At 43.3% G+C, this 18,996-nt stretch overlaps 1 protein-coding gene across 5 annotated transcripts in view; it reads right to left on the bottom strand.

The window, feature by feature from the left end:
- prkag2a (protein kinase, AMP-activated, gamma 2 non-catalytic subunit a) overlaps positions 1-18,996 on the bottom strand; it is a 441,401-nt gene that overhangs the window by 49,373 nt on the left and 373,032 nt on the right. For all 5 annotated transcript variants that reach the window (XM_060825156.1, XM_060825155.1, XM_060825154.1 and 2 more), the window contains 2 exons: positions 13,969-14,075; positions 4,644-4,725 (listed from right to left, as the gene is read on the bottom strand). In XM_060825156.1, coding sequence (XP_060681139.1) covers positions 4,644-4,725; positions 13,969-14,075 — 189 coding nt within the window. The remainder of the gene's footprint in view (positions 1-4,643; positions 4,726-13,968; positions 14,076-18,996) is intronic.

Here is an 18,996-nt window from a genome sequence, read left to right as displayed (position 1 = left end):
TTTATATGCTAGTATAACTCAGTTTCTGGTCAATTTTCAGGATGTTGACAGTGGGGGATTCAGCACTGGCAATGCTAATGAATGTCAAAGGATGATGGTTCGACGGCCAAATGCAGGTTTGATGTCAAGAGCAGTCATTCTCACTTCACTTTATCAATGTGCCCACATTTGAACCAAGGCAACAATGAAGTCAGGAGCGGAGTAACCCTGGGGATACCCAAACTGGGTGTTAATAAACAGGTTGTTGCTAAACAAGTGCTGTCTGACTGTAGTGTTAACAACTCCTTCAAACATTTTATTGATGATCAAGAGTAGGCTGCTGGAGTGGTAATTGTTCGGGTTGGATACTACTGCTTTGTGGACAGGATATAACTGGTTAATTTTCCACATTGCTGAAGAGATGCCAGTTTTCTGCTGTACTGTAAAAGCTTGATTGCAGGAGTGCAAGTCCTGGAGAATGTCTGTTTATATTGCTATTGCTGGAATTTAGTCAGGTTCCACAGCTTTTGTCCTTTACCGTCCTTCCAGACATTTCGTGATATCATGTAAAGTGAATCAACCACTCAACACTTCTGGCTAAAGATCCGTGAACGGTCCAGCCTCATTTTCTGTACTGATGCGCTGGACTCTCCCATCAATGAAGGTGGAGAGATTTGTGGAGCCTCCCTCCTCCTCCAGTGAGCTGTTTAACTGTCCACCACCATGAACAACTAGATTTGACAGGACTGCAGAGCTGAATTCTGAACTGTTTGCCATGGAATTGCTTATTCCTGTCCTTCACTTGCTGCTTCTGTTGTTTGGCACATAGGTAGCCGGGATTAATGGTTGGAACAGGTTAATATTTCATTTTTAGGTTTGCTACTGTTGTTCTTGGCCTTTCTTCACACTTCGCTACCTTGATAATAATGGTAGAGTAGGGAATATGCTAAGCCATGAGGTTGCAGGTTATATTGGAATGCAATTCTACTGCTGCTGATGGTCCACAGTGCCCAATGGTTGCCTAGTCTATTCAAATTCTATCCCATTTAGTACAGTGATAGAACCACACAACACAATGAAGACTGTCAGACTGTCCTCAATATGAAGTGTACAGTGGCCACTCCTACCAATACTGTCCTGGACAGACGTATGTACCAACAGACTGGTGAGGATGAGGTCAAACAAGTTTTTCCCCCAGTACCTGCCACAGACAGTCTAGCAGCAATATCCTTTGACCAACTCAGTGAATAATAGTGTTCCCAAAGCACTCTTGGTGATGGACACTTAAGTTCCCAGTCAGGGTATATTCTATATCCTTGCCACCCTCAGACTTCAACATGGAGGAACACTGATTCACACAATACTAATAGTCTACTTCTTAATCATTCCCTGAAATTTCTCCTTCCATCTCTCTTGGATCTTGTTCCCATGACTGGATTCATTAAGTTGTTCCTTACCTTAGCTCAGCCTCTGTATATTTGCATTGCCCAAACTCATTTTTTTTTGTCCTTCGATTCAAACAAAAAGGGAGTTGACTGGGACTATACATACTAGGTAAAACAAAGGACCGCAGATGCTGGAAACCAGGGTCTAGATTAGAGTGGTGCTGGAAAATCACAGCAGGTCAGGCAGCATCCGAGGAGCAGGAAAACTGACGTTTCGGGCAAAAGCCCTTCATCAGGAATACAGGCAGGGTGCCTGCAGGGTCAAGAGATAAATGAGACTCTGGTTTCCAGCATCTGCAGTCCTTGTTTTTATCTAGTTGATTTTAACCCCACTGCGAATCCTCTTGCAAGGATGCCTGCCTTGAAGAAGTTTTCCTCCTCTCTACACAAGAATCTCAGCGAGTCTCTCTCTCACTGCAACCCCCAGGTGTGCTACTTTCTCCCCACCCCCTCTCATTTATCTCTCCACCCTGCAGGCACCCTGCCTCTATTCCTGATGAATGGCTTTTGCCCAAAACATCGATTTTCCTGCTCCTTGGATGCTGCCTGACCTACTATGCTTTTCCAGCACCACTCTAATCTAGACTCTGGGACTATACATGCAGTGACCTTAATACCATCTAAAATGTCCAAGGCTTTATCTTCAACTGTCTCGTCCTGAAATGACCTCCTTATCTCTCTAACTCACTCCTTCTTCCTTTCAGGTGTGTGTTAAAAGCGATCACTTTTGGCCACCTGTTCCAATATCACCTTATATGTCTCACTGTCAGACAATGTTTTGGATAATGCCCTCACCAGTTGCTTATGGACGGTACACTATGTTGAAGATGTTCCACTTATTGCTGATTTTGAACTGTGGGATTAAGGTTTTGATCACTAATATCAAAATAATACACCTGGACCTAACCTAGAATAAAGGCTAATAGGACTTTGTCCAGACAGGAGTGATGTTTACTGAAGACTAAAATCCTGAAATCTGTAAGCTACATTCAATTTCAAAAAAATGATATTCAAACATCTTGGCAATGTTCCAATACAAAAATATTCCCTGCCAACATTCACAAACATGTCATCTTTCAGCTTTTTCCTTTCGTTGCTGGTTGTAGCTTGAGTTGGAAACACTGCAAGGTCCACAGCGAAGAGGTGACAGTTCAAACAGGTTGACAGGGTGGGGCTTGTTTACTCGCTATGTGTGCACCCAGGGGAGTTAGTGCCTAGTGCTGTTCTTCTCCCAGTGCGGGAGGTGGTGGCAACACCATACACTGCAGTATCACAGCGGGGAGGGAAAGTTTCCCTGTGCGCAGCCAATAATGCTTAAGGTCACTGACAGTCAGGATTCAATCTGACAGAACACCAACCAGCATCTTGCTAATACTAGCATCCCACTCCCACCCCCTCAAGCTCCAGCACCTTGCTGTCACCTCAAACTACATGCTCTGTTTTCACACACTATTGATGGATTTTACATGTACATATATGCATCCAAGGCACCAGGACCATCATGTGTGCCAGTTACTCATGCAGGACAACGTGCAGATGATGACCTCATGCCACAAAGATGCAGCCTAAAAGGATAAGCTGGATAGAACAGTTTTGCAGCACGTACAGTAGATACCCCTAATAACCGGATAAGTTATTCTGCTCTAAGTTATTTTAAGTTTCTCTCCAATTATGAGATGGAACCTCTAAAACTTAATTCCATAGAGGATGGAAAACCAACAAAACCATTAGCTCCTGTCAGTACAATTGCCAATAAATACTATTCAGTTTTTATGTTCAAGTCGATGTGCTGTTATTCAGAAATGATAGATAATCTACAAAATACCAAGATAAGAAGTGTGGGTCCTATATTAGACATTTTAGTGTTTTACAGAAACACCACATATTCACATTAAAAGCAGAACTTAGACTTTTTCATACACCATCCAATACTTTGTTCAAATACCACTTTCATTTAGTAGGTCAATTCTTTTTAAACTAAAAGATTCCACTAACATTTTTTAAATATGCCTTTCCTTTCATACTTAAAAAATTTTCAAAACAGTGTAAGATAATTACCACGTTGGTGGAGCTGGCAAGTTGGACTGTGCAAGTGAAGCTAAACCAATAGTCAAAGCATTAACTCGGGCACTACAACCATCATGTTCCCTCACTCCACTAGGCTCATTAAGTCCTCCCAACTGGGTCATCAATGCAACCAAACAGAAGAATGGAGCTAAATGAGAATGTCAAGGAATTCACAAGAATAGCGTAGTCCATTCAGCCCTTCCAGCTTAGTCTACGATTTCATTATATCATGACTAATCTGCAACATAACTCCATCATCCACATGGTTGTATTTTAACACAGGAATCACAGACAACATGATGTCACAACGTCATGTCATGAAACTCGGTAGGAAAATTGAGAGCATCTCTCAAATAAGCAATTCATCAAACCTAACACTGATGTGGAAGACAAAAAAAACCTGATGCAATAAGGATCCTTCAAATTCTAACCTGTTTAATTGGTATTCTGAAGTAAACTATAAAACATTTGTATAGTGAATTAATGAAAGAAGCCATTGTTGGCTGTTCAATAGCAGAAGTTTAAGGCAGAAGATGCTGAAGCCATCAAACACAGATGTCCACTGCTCCCTTGGTGTGTGTTTCTAATCATACAGATCCCTATCCCTGAACCAGGAAGCCCACCTGCTTCAGAGGTGAGAGATTAGAAAATCTTATAACACAGGAATCGGCTAAGCACAGTTCATCTCATTCGTCATCACATGATACAATAATAACAGGAGTTGTTGCCTAATAACAGCAAACAATCTATCAATCAGTATAAACACACAAACCATGAGAAAACTCTCGCAGTGAAGCTTTTTGGGAAGCTGTAGGCTCAAAATCACCTGCTCCTCAGGCAAACTGCATTTACCACATCATGCTTCAAATTACACTATCACTCTGCAACCCTTAACCTTACTACTTTGCAAGAACCTGGCTAAATGCTTCTCAAAAGTATTTAACGTTCCTTGTCCCTCTATCTATGCTTATAATCTATTACAGATTCTTAATACCCTATCAATCAGATTAATCACTGGCTTTCCACTCTGCATGCCTCAATACTCTACAGGGTACAGAGGCTTCCCTTGATTTAACTGCTATGCTGCCTCACTTTATTGCGAGTCTCCAACAATTTGTAATGAACTGCAACTCAATAGATGTATCGACTTACCTACAAAACTCTGTTTCTTACTTTCCCAAAGTGGGGCTGCTCGGACACCATTTGCCACCAAAGCAAAGAAGGCCTTTTTCACCTGAAGAATCAAAGAGCCTGTTAAAACCTTGAGAGACACAAAGCAAGCAGCCAATCTGGCTGAACTTGACTCCCTTCTATACAGTTCACCAAAATTAATCCAGGTAGGCTGCACTGTACCTAAAGTTCACAAGAGAGAAAAATGCAGTTATAGAGTCAGAATCAGAGTTGTACAGCCTGGAAATAGACCCTTCGGTCCAACTCATACATGCTAACCAGATATCTTAATCTAGTCCCATTTGCCAGCATTTGGCCTATATCCTTCTAAACCTTTCCTATCCATGTACCTGTCCAAATGTCTTTTAAATGTTGTAATTGTACCAGCCTCCACCACTTCCTCTGACAGCTCATTCCATACATTCACCACCCTACGCATGAACATGTTGTCCTTTAGGTTCCTTTGAAATCTATTTCCTTTCACCTTAAACCAATGCCCTCTAGTTCTGGGCTCCCTAAGCCTGGGGAAAAGATCTTGGCTATTCACCCAATCAATGCCCCTCATGATTTTATAAACTTCAAAATGGTCATCCCTCAGCCTCCGACATTCCAGGAAAAAGACTTCCAGCCTATTCAGTCTCTCCCTATAGCTCACATCCTGAAACCTGGCAATATTCTTGCAACTCTTTACTGCACACTTTCAAGTTCAACATCTTCCTTACAGCAAGGAGACCAGAATTGAATGCAGTATTCCAAAAGTGACCTCACCAATGTTGTGTACAACTGCAACATGGCCTCCCAACTCCTATACTCAGTGCACTGACCAATAACGGAATAATTTTCAAACAATTTAAATAAAAGGTGCATTCTTTGGACTTAAAGGATAGAGGTGAGGGCCATATCAGATGAGTGTGAGAGAGTGAGCGAGCAAAGTTTTTAATGAGGTCCAAGGCAAATGTGAAGATGTGCGTACAATTGAGCAGATCAAAGCTTCAGAAATATCATAGTAAATGGAGGGCCAGAGTTAGTCGTGGATTTGAAAATGAAGTTCTAAGTGAATTAGGAGAATGCAATTTCCAGAAGTAGACACAAAGAAGCAGAGTTGGGAGGAACAAGGGGAATTGGGTGGAGTGTGAGACATGCAAGTGGTCAAAGATAGCCTTATCTGTGACTAACATGATGGAAGCAGAGCGGCCAAATGAGATAGCAAATTCAAAGATTAGCTTTGGATATGGGTAGACTCAAACGTAAGACATAGGAGTAGGAACAAACCTTATGGCTTGTTGAGTTTGTCCTACCATTCAAGATACCATAGCTAATCTTGGGATTCAAACCCCACTCTCCTGAGGTACCATAGATCTATCACGGTCTTGAACGCATTCCAAGTAGGGGAAGGGGAAGTGATATGGGAAAGACAAAGATTAAGGAAAGAAATGAAGAGAACAGCATGATGAATTCAACTTAATTTTTATGTTTCTTTATTTATATTATTCATCACACCTCATTGAGGATCCCATACGACCATAAGACACAAGAACAGAAATTAGGCCATTCAGCCCATCGAGGCTGCTTCACCATTCAATCATGGCTGATAAGTTTCTCAAACCCATTCTCACTTTCTCCCCGTAACCGTTGATCACCTTGATACTCGAGAACCTATCTCAGTCTTAAATATACTCAATACCCTGGCCTCCACAGCCTTCTGTGGCAATGAATACTCTAAGCCACTGGGTCTCAGTCTCTCCTGTCTTTTTGACTATTACTTTTTTTGACTGCAAAGTATCAAATTCTCCAATTCACCATCCAAGCTATTCAATTCACAATAACTGCCCCCCACTATGGACTTTCCAATATCTAGAGGAGAAAGCAAAATAAACCTAATCTCTCTCTTCCAAAGAAGTTCCGAATACTGGATTCTCTCTTCACAGATATTCCAGTGCTTCCTGGTTTATTTGTCAAAATCTTTACTGGCTTTTCAAATCAGTTAATGATGGGAATGTAACTATCCACCTTATTTGTACCAATTTCAAGGTGATTTGTCAGTATTGGTTACCTAGGTAAAAACAATGACTGCAGATGCTGGAAACCAGATTCTGGATTAGTGTTGCTGGAAGAGCACAACAGTTCAGGCAGTATCCAACGAGCAGCGAAATCGACGTTTTGGGCAAAAGCCCTTCATCAGGAATAAAGGCAGTGAGCCTGAAGCGTGGAGAGATAAGCTAGAGGAGGGTGGGGGTGGGGAAAAAGTAGCATAGAGTACAATAGGTGAGTGGGGGAGGGGATGAAGGTGATAGGTCAGGGAGGAGAGGGTGGAGTGGATAGGTGGAAAAGAAGAGAGGCGTGTAGGACAAGTCTGGACAAGTCATGGGGATAGTGCTGAGCTGGAAGTTTGGAACGAGGGTGAGGTGGGGGAACGAGGAAACAAGGAAACTGTTGAAGTCCACATTGATGCCCTGGGGTGGAAGTGTCCCGAGGCAGAAGATGAGGCATTCTTCCTCCAGGCATCTGGTGGTGAGGGAGCGGTGGTGAAGGAGGCCAAGGACCTCCATGTCCTCAGCAGAGTGGGAGGGGGAGTTGAAATGTTGGGCCACGGGGCGGTGTGATTGATTGGTTCATGTGTCCTGGAGATGTTCCCTCAAGCGCTCTGCTCGGAGACGCCCAGTCTCCCCAATGTAATATTAGAAATGACGGTAAAAGTTTCTTTCAGTACATAAGAAACAAACGACAGGCAAAAGTAGACATTGGGCCACTTCAAACTGATGCAGGAAGCCTAGTGATGGGAGATAAGGAAATAGCAGGAGAACTTAACAAGTACTTTGCGTCAGTTTTCACAGTGGAAGACATGAGTAATATCCCAAAAATTAAAGGGAGTCACAGGGCTGAGTTGAGTATGGTTGCCGTTACGAAAGAGATAGTGCTAGAAAAATTAAAAAGTCTTAAAATTGATAAATCTCCTGGCCCCGATGGGATACACCCTAGAGTTCTGAGAGAGGTGGCTGAGGAAATAGCAGAGGCATTGGTTGAGATCTTTCAAGAGTCACTGGAGTCAGGAAAGGTCCCAGATGATTGGAAGATGGCTGTTGTAACCCTCTTGTTCAAGAAAGGATCAAGACAAAAGATGGAAAATTATAGGCCAATCAGCTTAACCTCGGTTGTTGGTAAAATTCTAGAATCCATCATTAAGGATGAGGTTTCTAAATTCTTGGAAGAGCAGAGTCTGATTAGAACAAGTCAACATGGATTTAGTAAGGGGAGGTCATGCCTGACAAAACTGTTGGAATTTTTTGAAGAGGTAACAAGTAGGTTAGACCAGGGAAACCCAGTGGATGTGGTCTATCTAGACTTCCAAAAGGCCTTTGATAAGGTGCCGGCCCATGGTGTTCGAGGTGAGCTGCTGGGATGGATTGAGGATTAGCTGTCTAACAGAAGGCAGAGAGTTGGGATAAAAGGTTCTTTTTCAGAATGGCAGCCGGTGATGAGCGGTGTCCCGCAGGGATCAGTGTTGGGGCCACAGCTATTCGCATTATATATTAATGATTTGGATGAGGGGACTGGGGGCATTCTAGCGAAGTTTGCCGATGATACGAAGTTAGGTGGACAGGCAGGTAGTACTGAGGAAGTGGGGAGGCTACAGAAGGATCTAGACAGGTTGGGAGAGTGGTCCAGGAAATGGCTGATGGAACTTAACGTGAGCAAGTGCGAGGTCTTACACTTTGGCAAAAAGAATAAAAGCATAGACTACTTTCTAAATGGTGAGAAAATTAGTAAAGCCAAAGCACAAAGGGATCTGGGAGTGCTAGTCGAGGATTCTCTAAAGGTAAACATGCAGGTTGAGTCCGTGATTAAGAAAGCGAATGCAATGTTGTCTCTTATCTCAAGAGGGTTGGAATATAAAAGCAGAGATGTGCTACTGAGACTTTATAAAGCTCTGGTTAGGCCCCATTTGGAGTACTGTGTCCAGTTTTGTTCCAGTTAAGGACATACTGGCACTGGAACGTGTCCAGCGGAGATTCACATGGATAATCCCTGGAATGGCAGGTCTAACATATGAGGAACGGCTGAGGATACTGGGATTGTATTCGTTGGAGTTTAGAAGATTGAGGGGAGACTTAATAGAGATGTACAAGATAATACATGGCTTGGAAAGGGTGGACGCTAGGAAATTGTTTCCGTTAGGCGAGGAGACTAGGACCCGTGGACACAGCCTTAGAATTAGAGGGGGTCAATTCAGAACAGAAATGCGGAGACATTTCTTCAGCCAGAGAGTGGTGGGTCTGTGGAATTCATTGCCACGGAGTGCAGTGGAGGCCGGGACGCTAAATGTCTTCAAGGCCGAGATTGATAGATTCTTGTTGTCTTGAGGAATTAAGGGCTACGGGGAGAACGCTGGTAAGTGGAGTTGAAATGCCCATCAACCATGATTGAATGGCGGAGTGGATTCAATGGGCCAAATGGCCTTACTTCCACTCCTATGTCTTATGGTCTAATGTAGAGGAGACTGCATCGGGAGCAACGGATACAATAAATGATATTAGTGGATGTGCAGGTAAAACTTTGATGGATGTGGAAGGCTCCTTTAGGACCTTGGATAGAGGTGAGGGAGGAGGTGTGGGCACAAGTTTTACAGTTCCTGCGGTGGCAGGGGAAGATGCCAGGATGGGAGGGTGGGTTGTAGAGGGGTACGTGGACCTGACCAAGTAGTCACAGAGGGAACAGTCTTTGCGGAAGGTGAAAAGGGGTGGGGAGGGAAATATATCCCTGGTGGTGGGGTCTTTTTGGAGATGGCGGAAATGTCGGCGGATGATTTGGTTTATGCGAAGGTTGATAGGGTGGAAGGTGAGCACCAGGGGCGTTCTGCCCTTGTTACGGTTAGAGGGGTTGGGTCTGAGGGCGGAGGTGCGGGATGTGGACGAGATGCGTTGGAGGGCACATGGGAAGGGAAATTGCGGTCTCCAAAGAACGAGGCCATCTGGTGTGTTCTGTGGTGGAACTGGTCCTCCTGGGAGCAGATACGGCGGAGGCGGAGGAATTGGGAATACGGGATGGCATTTTTGCAAGAGGTAGGGTGGGTGGGAAGAGGTGTAATCCAGGTAGCTGTGGGAGTCATTGCGTTTGTAAAAAATGTCAATGTCAAGTCAGTAGTCATTAATGGAGATGCAGAGGCCAAGGATGGGGAGGGAGGTGTCAGATGGTCCACGTAAATTTAAAGGTCAAGGTGGAATGTGTTGGTGAAGTTGATGAATTGTTCAACCTCCTCGCAGGAGCACGAGGTGGCGCCAATGCAGTCATCAATGTAGCGGAGGAAGAGGTGGGGAGTGGTGCCGGTGTAACTATGGAAGATGGACTGATCTACGTAGCCAACAAAGAGAAAGGCACAGCTGGGGCCCATACGTGTGCCCACGGCTACCCCTTTGGTCTGGAGGAAGTGGGAGGATTTGAAGGAGAAATTAAGGGTGAGGACCTGTTCGGCCAAACGAAAGAAAGTGTCGGTGGAAGGGTACTGATGGGGACGTCTGGAGAGGAAAAAAACAGAGGGCTTGGAGGCTCTGGTCTGGTGGATGGAGGTATAGAGGAATTGGATATCCATGATGAAGATGAGGTGTTGGGATGAGGCGGGGAAACGGAAGTCTCGGAGGAGATGGAGGGCGTGGGTGGTGTCTCGAATGTATGTGGGGAGGTCCTGGACTATGGGGGATAGGACAGTGTCGAGGTAGGTAGAGATGAGTTCAGTGGGGCAGGAGCATGCTGAGACAATGGGTCGGCCAGGGTGGTCAGGCTTGTGGATCTTGGGAAGGAGGTAGAACCGGGCAGCGCGGGGTTCCCGGACTATGAGGTTGGAAGCTGTGGGTGGGAGATCTCCTGAGGTGATGAGGTTCTGTATGGTCTGGGAGATGATAGTTTGGTGATGGGGGGGGTGGGGTGATAGTCGAGGGGGCAGTAGGAAGACGTAGCTTCGAGTTGGTATTTGGCTTCAGTGGTGCAGAGGTCAGTGCACCAGACTACCTCTGCGCCCCCTTTATCCACTGGCTTGATGGTGAGGTTGGGATTGGAGGGCTGCGTGTTGAGAGTGAGAGGTTGGAATGGGGGTAGACAGGTTGAGGCGGTTAATGTCCTGGCGGCAGTTGGAAATGAAGAGGTCGAGGGCAGGTAATAGGCCAGCGCGGGGTGTCCAGGTGGATGAAGGGGTCGTCGGAAGGTGGGCGGGAATCCTGATGAAGGGCTTTTGCCTGAAAAGTCGATTTCACTACTCCTTGGATGCTGCTGTGCTCTTCCAGCACCACTAATCCAGTATTGTTACCTAGTTGCATTCTCCAGCCCAGTCCTTTGGGATAGTTTCCGTTATTTTATCTTGGATGTTAGAGTTACTTGTGGCCAGTTTGTCAACTGAATAGTATTTTGTTTCTCGACACTTTTGATCTACCAGTGCCCTTTGATTCTTTCATAAGGAAAGTCAGTATTCCACAGATTTCTTTGCTTCTTCTCTTAACGCATGAATACATGGTACTTCTTTTCAGGGGAAATCTACATTCACTCCTTTACACTACTGTGCTTAGTTCCTCTGTCACACTGATTTCAAACTGTTTTTGTATTGTTCAATAATTCAACAGCAAGTTAGTAACATCCTTACTAGAAAACATTAATACCTCAGCTATTGGCTTAGCTTACTTGGTAATGTATCACACTGGGGGTCAGAAGGTGGAGAGTGGAACTATATATCTGGACCCGTGCAGGAGGCAATGGCCTAATGGTATTGATGCTGGTCGGTTAGCTTAGAGACCAGGACGATATTCGGGGGACCTGGGCTCAAATCCCACCATGGCAGATTTTGTAATTTGATTTCAATAAAAAATTTGGAACTAGGAGTTTGATGATGACTGTGAAACCATTGTCGATTGTTGGTCAAGATGCATCTGGTTTGCTAACGTCCTTTAGGGACGTCCTTACCTAGTCTGGTATATGTAACTCCAGACCCACAGTAATGTGGCTGACTCTTAACTGCCTTCTGGGCAATTAGGGATGGGCAATAAATGCTGTCAGTGCCTGACGTGCCCATGTCCCATGAAAAATATAATAAAGAAATGCCACACTACTCAGAAACTTTCTTCAATACTGGCCTTCTCTTATTCCGATGTTCTTTTGTAAATTCAAGTTTTTCCATCTGACCTGTCCATTCAGATTTCAGAGAAACATCCAGCATAACTAGAACATTAATGAACGTCAACCAAAACTCTTCTAAAGGATGAAGCACTGTCTTGCTGAAATGTACTGTGTTCCAGCATACTTCATTAACAATTTTGCAAACTATTCCTTTGTAAGGGACATAACGGACCAGAAGCTGCCAATCTCAGCATGAAGGAAAAAAATCCCACCAACTCACAGCTTTGCAAACCACACTTAAAAATATGGAAACTTGGTCAACATTGCATGTTAGTTTACTGCCATTTTAAGTTCTTTTTCCAAAGAGAAGTTTCTCTTCATTCTCCCTCTGTCTGGTGTTAACAAAGTCCCAAGTTTCTCTAATCTGAAGGTCTCATGTTTTTCCGGCCTGATCTTAGCACTTCGAGTTCCGGCTTCTTGTACATCTGTTTTTCACTGTTCCACCACTGATGCCCATACTGCTCACTTTCAAAAGCTCTGGAATGGCCTCCCTAAACTACTTCATCCCTCTCTACTCCATTAAGATACTCCCTTACAGCTACCTCTATTGACAAGCTCTTAATTGCCTGTCCTAAAATATTCTTTGTTCATTCACGGGATGAGGGTGTTGCTGGCTAAGCAGCATTTTTTGCTCATCCCTAATTGCCTAGAGGCAGTCAAGAATCACCACACTGATGTGGGCTTGGAGTCACATGTAGGCCAGATCAGCTAAGGGAATGATGGCAGTTTCCTTCACTAAATGTCATTAATGAACCAGATGGGTTGTTCAAACAATCGACAATGGGATTCATGGTCATCATTAGATTCTTAATTCCAAATTTTTTTCTATTTTTATTGAATTCAAATTCCACCATCTGTCGTGGTGGGATTTAAACCCAGGTCCCCAGAACATTATCTGGCCCTCTGGATTAACAGTCCAGCGATAATCCCATTAGGCCATTGACTCCCAAATGTGTCCGTCAAATCTTTTATGACAACACTCCTGTGAGGTGCCTTGAGATGTTTCACTATTTTAAGAGTACTATACAAATGCCAGTTATACAGTCATACAGATGTACAGCACGGAAACATACTCTTTGGTCCAATTCATCCATGCTGACCAGATATCTCAACCCAATCTAGTCCCACCTGCCATGAAAAGGTTGCTGCTTAGGTCTCTTTTATATGTTTCCCCTCTCAACCTAAACCGATGCCCTCTAGTTCTGGACTCCCCAGTCCAGGGAAGAGACTTTTTCTATTTATCCTATCCACGCCCCTCATGATTTTATACACCTCTATAAAGGTCACCCCAGGGAAAACAGCCCCAGCCTGTTCAGCCTCTCCCTATAGTTCAGATCCTCCAACCCTGGCAACATCCTTGTAAATCTTTTCTGAACACTTTCAAGTTTCACAACATCCTTCCAATAGGAAGGAGACGAGAATATTCCGAAAGTAGCCTAACCAATGTCTTCTACAGCCGCAACATGACGTCCCAACTCCCGCACTCAATAATCTGACCAATAAAGGAAAGCATACCAAATGCCTTCTTCACTATCTTATCTACCTGTGACTCCACTTTAAAGGAGCTATGAACCTGCACTCCAAGGTCTCTTTGTTCAGCAACACTCCCCAGGACCTTACCATTAAGTGTATAAGTCCTGCTAAGATTTGCTTTCCAAAAATGCAGCATCTCACATTTATCTAAATTGGCCCATCTGATCAAGATCCTGTTGTAATCGGAGGTAACCTTCTTCACTGTCCATTACACCTCCAATTTTGGTGTAATCTGCAAACTTACTAACTGTACCTCTTATGCTCACATCCAAATCATTTATATAAATGACGAAAAGTAGTGGACCCAGCACCGATCCTTGTGGCACTCCATTAGTCATAGGCTTCCAGTCTGAAAAACGTCCCTCTACCACCACCCTCAGCTGTTGTTGTTAAGCCCTCTCCTTTGACAGCTTGCCTAATCACCACCCAGGAAAACCACCAAACAGCAAATTGCATGTATAAACTACAACCCAAGGATTGTTACGGTACCAGCTCCAGGTGACACATCAGGAAACACTTCAAAACATAATCAACAATAATATCATAATGAACATGATTTCTAGCTGCCCAGATCCTCACAATGAGACAAAAGACTTAAATAAACACAGAATCTTACTTGCAATGAAGTGTCAAATACAACAAGCTTTGAGCTGGTGGGGACGATGTCATAGCACTTGTGGGATTTCATAAACCTCATATAAATATCACTGTCAGATTCTTCAGCTGTTAAAGAAACAAGAGAAAGAAAGGTTACAATGTGGAAAGGACATTCCTTCAGCATCCGAACAGCATGACAGGCTGAATTATGAACAAAAATAACCGTCAACCCACATCACCAATAACCTAGACTACCCTTGCTGCAAAGTACATTGGTTCAAAACAAATGCTTTTCCAACCCACTGCAGGGATACGTGAAGATGTTGCAGCAATGTATGTCTGAGCAGACTGAACTAAAAGACAGAACTTACTCCAAAAAGCCAACAGGTACCAATATCTCACTCCAACCCTCCCAATGTGTATCAGGGGTCACTTGACTCAAGGACAGAGTGGAGTGAGAGATGTGGAGGAAGATCCATCCCAGGACAGGCCACAGTATCGACATCAATAGTAACAGACTGCTCAGGTTTCCCTTCTAGCTCAGTCAAGGTCACAGAGTTTAACAGCTGCCCTCCTTTGCGTGCACAAAGCAGTTTTAGATATAGTAACCTCCTGACTTCCACAACCACAAAGCAGATACGACAGATGACAAAGCAGAATACTGTCGATTAGGTGTCAAGAGAGGGGCTACTTTTCATTATGGTATTACACACTCTCTTTCAGCCAAGATGTTAAACCGAGGCACCTCCTGCCTTCTCAGGTGGATATAGATCCCATGGCACCACTGTGAAGAGGAGCAGAGGAGTTTTCTGCAACGCCTCATCCCTCAACCAAATAAACTATTTGTCAACCACAAAAAACAGGTTCTCTCATGATTGTTACATTGCTGCACAAAGATTAACTGGTGTTTCACATTACAGCAGTGACTACACTACTGGCTGTAAGTACTTTTGAGTCATCCTGGGATTGTGAAGGGCTCCATAGGAATGCAACACATTTTAAAAAAACATTGCTCTCTCAGTCAACATGGAACAGATGAGCTGATCGTCAGCATCATTGTGGTTTGTGGGCTCATGCTGTGCACAATTTGTCTATCACATTTTTTCCTTGGAACAGTGAAGTGATGTGGTAAATACTCAGGTTGCGAAAGTCAGAGATGCTCATGGTTTCAGAAAAGACTGCAAAACATTGTCACTTTTTTCTGTATATCACAAAGGTTTATTGACATGATATTGAGAGTGGATAGTCTTTAAAATGATTGGTGCTGTCAGGGAGTTCTAAAACTCCCTGACAGCACATCACACAGAAGACTGAATTAATTTAACAGATTTGAAATTAAAGGCAAGGTAGCAAATTGGATTAAAGATGATTAGAATGGAGGAGAATGACCAGAACATGAAATGTCAACTCCTCAGAGTAAACAGGATTCCACTAGAGATTCCACTAGTTCTGTTCTGAAGCCATTTCTATTCACTGTCTGTGTATGTAAATCAGAGCAAATGTATACAGACCAGTGCTAGAACAGTGGAGGCAATTTGGGGTTTTCAGAATGCTAACGGACATGAGGAACCTCAAACACAGAAAAACTTGCTTTGATTAGAATCGAAAGGAAATTGAGGAGTCACTTAATTGAGGTATGAGTGTTTAGGTGGGAATGGATATTAAAAACAGACTTTCTGGTGTTTGAAAGATCCAAAACAATTAGACTTTGATATGACATCAATGTAACAGATTTACGATAGTGAACAGGAGAAACAGGTTTACAAAGAGGCACCTAAAAGGATCAAAGCAGAGATGACTCCAACACATATACAGTGGTTAAAGAGAAGAGGAACAGGAAATATAGGGCTAGACTAAGAATCCAAAATTAATGCAACTGCTCATCCGTGCGATGAACACTACACATTGAGAACAAACCCCAATGTAATTGTTATTTTATTTTTGTCATGTCAGTCTATTTTTGTAAATAAAGTGATGAGTCAGGTGTGACTCATGTTTAAAATGAGAAAGATCCCCATGTAATTCTAAATCTGGGGTAAGATGGTTGTTCTTCACAAAAAAACATGACAATAATTGATCTCAATGTGGGGAACAACAGGGGAAGGTTTTCTTTTATAAATTACATTAACTGCTACTTTTCCACAGCTGAATTTGAGTGGATTTTTGTTTAAAATCACTTAAAAGCAAATATCTTTTCTGGAGATGGTTTCAAGGTTTGGAAATCAAAAAATAATAAGAGGAATCATTATGTAAACCTACTGGAGATATCTTCCACATGTGGATGGAGTCCAAAAGTTGTGGATATAAGATAGCCCCTAAAGCCTACTGTGGTGAGCACTCATAGCCCCAGTTGCATAAAATCTTAGTAGTAGGTTACCTGAGAGCCAGGTTACAGCTAATGAAGTCAAGCAGAATTCTGAGATGTGCCTCAATAAAAGGAATGATGGACATAATGACTGGACCACTTAGATGAAACCTTAATCTAGCACGAGTCAGCATTGTCAGGAGATTCAATGGTGAAACAGCAGTCACATATTTGAACGCAACTACTTTACAGTGACTTCCAATATTTTATGATGTCGAGGTGCTGACGCTGGACTGGGGGACAAAGTCAGACGTCACACGACACCAGTTGATAGTGCAGTGCACCTGACAAAGGGGCTGCATTCCGAAAGCTTATGAGATTTCAAATAAATCTGTTGGACTGTAACCTGGTGGCCTGTGACTTCTGATTTAGTGCAACATTTTAGGAAGAGGAGATAATAAATATGCTGCTGAGAAATCACAAATTTGATCAGTTTCTGCCAGAGAAGACCTCTGAAGCTTTACTTTCGATGAATTCAGGGGAGCATCGGCTGAACAAAAAGTAAATTACTCAAGTACATTTCCATAACATACTTTGGGTAATTCTTTCAATCTGACGTGGCTACTTCGTGCTAAGCTCCTCTGTCGATTCTAAGCACAGGATCCAAATAAACCAAGTCACTTCATATTTGGTCCTCCAGCACAGAAATATCGATTACACTTAATGCAGCATTCAGAAATGGGGAGCAAGTGGATAATATAATTGATTGACAGAGTGTCTCACTACCGTCTCATCTCCTGAGAAAAGCACATTTTTGAAATCAATCACTGCCCTTCAGTTACAGTCAGGCATTTCCTTTCATATCATTCTTCCCCCCCAAACTTGGATCGATACTGCTGAATGAACAATTTATTCATTTTCATTTTTTCATGTAAACATTTTTAAACCAGACACCATTTTTAAACCATTGCACCCACAGAATTCCAGCACAAAACGTACTGGCATTCCAGCTGAAGGTTTCTCAAGATGGAACAGTGATAAAAAAAGTGAATTTGAAGACAGAATAAATGGCAAATTAAATGTCAGAAAATACTTGTGAATGCAAAGGATGAAAATATAAATCTTAAAACGCTGTATATAGCATCTGCTTGAAGTTGACTTTTATTATTTAATCCTAAATTAGAATTCACTTCACACACGCACAAAACCACATTTCCAATGAAGAAATGAAATTAATCCCTATTCAAAAGCTAATCTTTATGTTAAGTTAACCTTGCCAATCCATTTTCGGCTTTATAAATTTGAATCAAACATGACCAATTTTAGTTGCAAAAACATTTTTTTTAAAACCACAGAATAGGTTTGGCACTAACCCGACCTTCACACAACAAAATAGGTGTCGTGCTTTGGAATGACATGGCACTTTTTAATAAATGTTTGCCTGCAATGTCCATCTCTGGGGATTGACTCAGAGCTAATGATTGCCTTAGCATTCTGCAAAGTCCGCGTTGTGTTATTTCTTAATTTTACTTTCTTTTAAACATACAGCCTTATAAGAGCAGTTTCATCTAATACCTTACTGCTTAATCATTTGCTTTCATTTCACAACTTCAGAGGAAAATGAAAAAGGCCCTGTCTGAGCAAACTACACAATTAGCCTTCTTACCCATTTGTTAGACTTTACATAATCACATCCTTTCCTTCCAATTAAAATTCACAGTTCTTACTCAAACATCGCAACAGGGCTAACAACAGGATACGGTAGTGGCCAACAGAACATTGCAATACAAAGTCAAACAGATGAACCCTTTTGATGTTCAGTTAGCATTTTTCTACAGATCTGTACATTAACTAGAATCCTCAAGGAATTTGGGAAATTATACCTCAGACTGCATTAAAAGAGTACTCCAAGAGACACATTCGGCAAATGGTGTTTACATACTTGAATGGACAGGGGACATATTGATCGATATTAAAAGGATTGGGAGAGGGACAGGAAGAAGAGATGAAGAAACACATGAAGCATGATCAGGACTAAAGGTCACAAATTCGTGGTAAATCACTCTCCCAGGATGCCAACATACTTTTTATACCAAATATCGGTCAGCCATGTTCACACATGCATATTGCTGAAGTGACAGTTAGTTGGAGTTTGAGCCAATGATGTTTATAACAGAGATATACTCTTCCCAGCCAATATATCGTGGAAATAGGACAAAGCTGTGGAACGAAAGTGTTAAGCTAAGACATTAATGGAGAGAGTATGAAAACAGGACAGTGGAGAGGTCAACAACAGGGTGAGGGGGAGATGGCGACAGGAGAGCGGAGGGAAGAGTGCTTGCTGAGGGGGAGGAGAGGAGCTTGACAGAGTGCAATGGGGAGGGCATGATACAGGGAGGGGAGGAAGAGTACTGCAGAGAGATGGAGATAGAGCGCAGCGTGTGGGGGGGGGAGGAGTCAGGAGAGCGCACAGTTCGGGGGGGTGGGGGGAGAGGAAAGAGGGGGAGAGATGGGGTGTCCATGTGGCAGGGGAGACAGGAAGTGTGTGGGGTGGATGGGGACAGAATATGATGCAAGTGAGGAGTGCGTGTGTGTGTGTTTGGGGGGGGGGGGGGAACCATGTTGGAGGGAAGAGAGTTGAGAGACAAGGGGAAATGTGTCGGGGGGGGGGGGGGGGGGGGGGGGGGGGGGGGGGGGGGGGGGGGGGGGGGGGGGGGGGGGGGGGGGGGGGGGGGGGGGGGG

Source organism: Hemiscyllium ocellatum, chromosome 5 (assembly GCF_020745735.1).
Source record: "Hemiscyllium ocellatum isolate sHemOce1 chromosome 5, sHemOce1.pat.X.cur, whole genome shotgun sequence".
Taxonomy (NCBI): Eukaryota; Metazoa; Chordata; class Chondrichthyes; order Orectolobiformes; family Hemiscylliidae; genus Hemiscyllium; species Hemiscyllium ocellatum.
The sequence above is the reverse complement of the archived record's forward strand: the minus strand, read 5'-3'. Positions and strand labels throughout refer to the sequence as shown.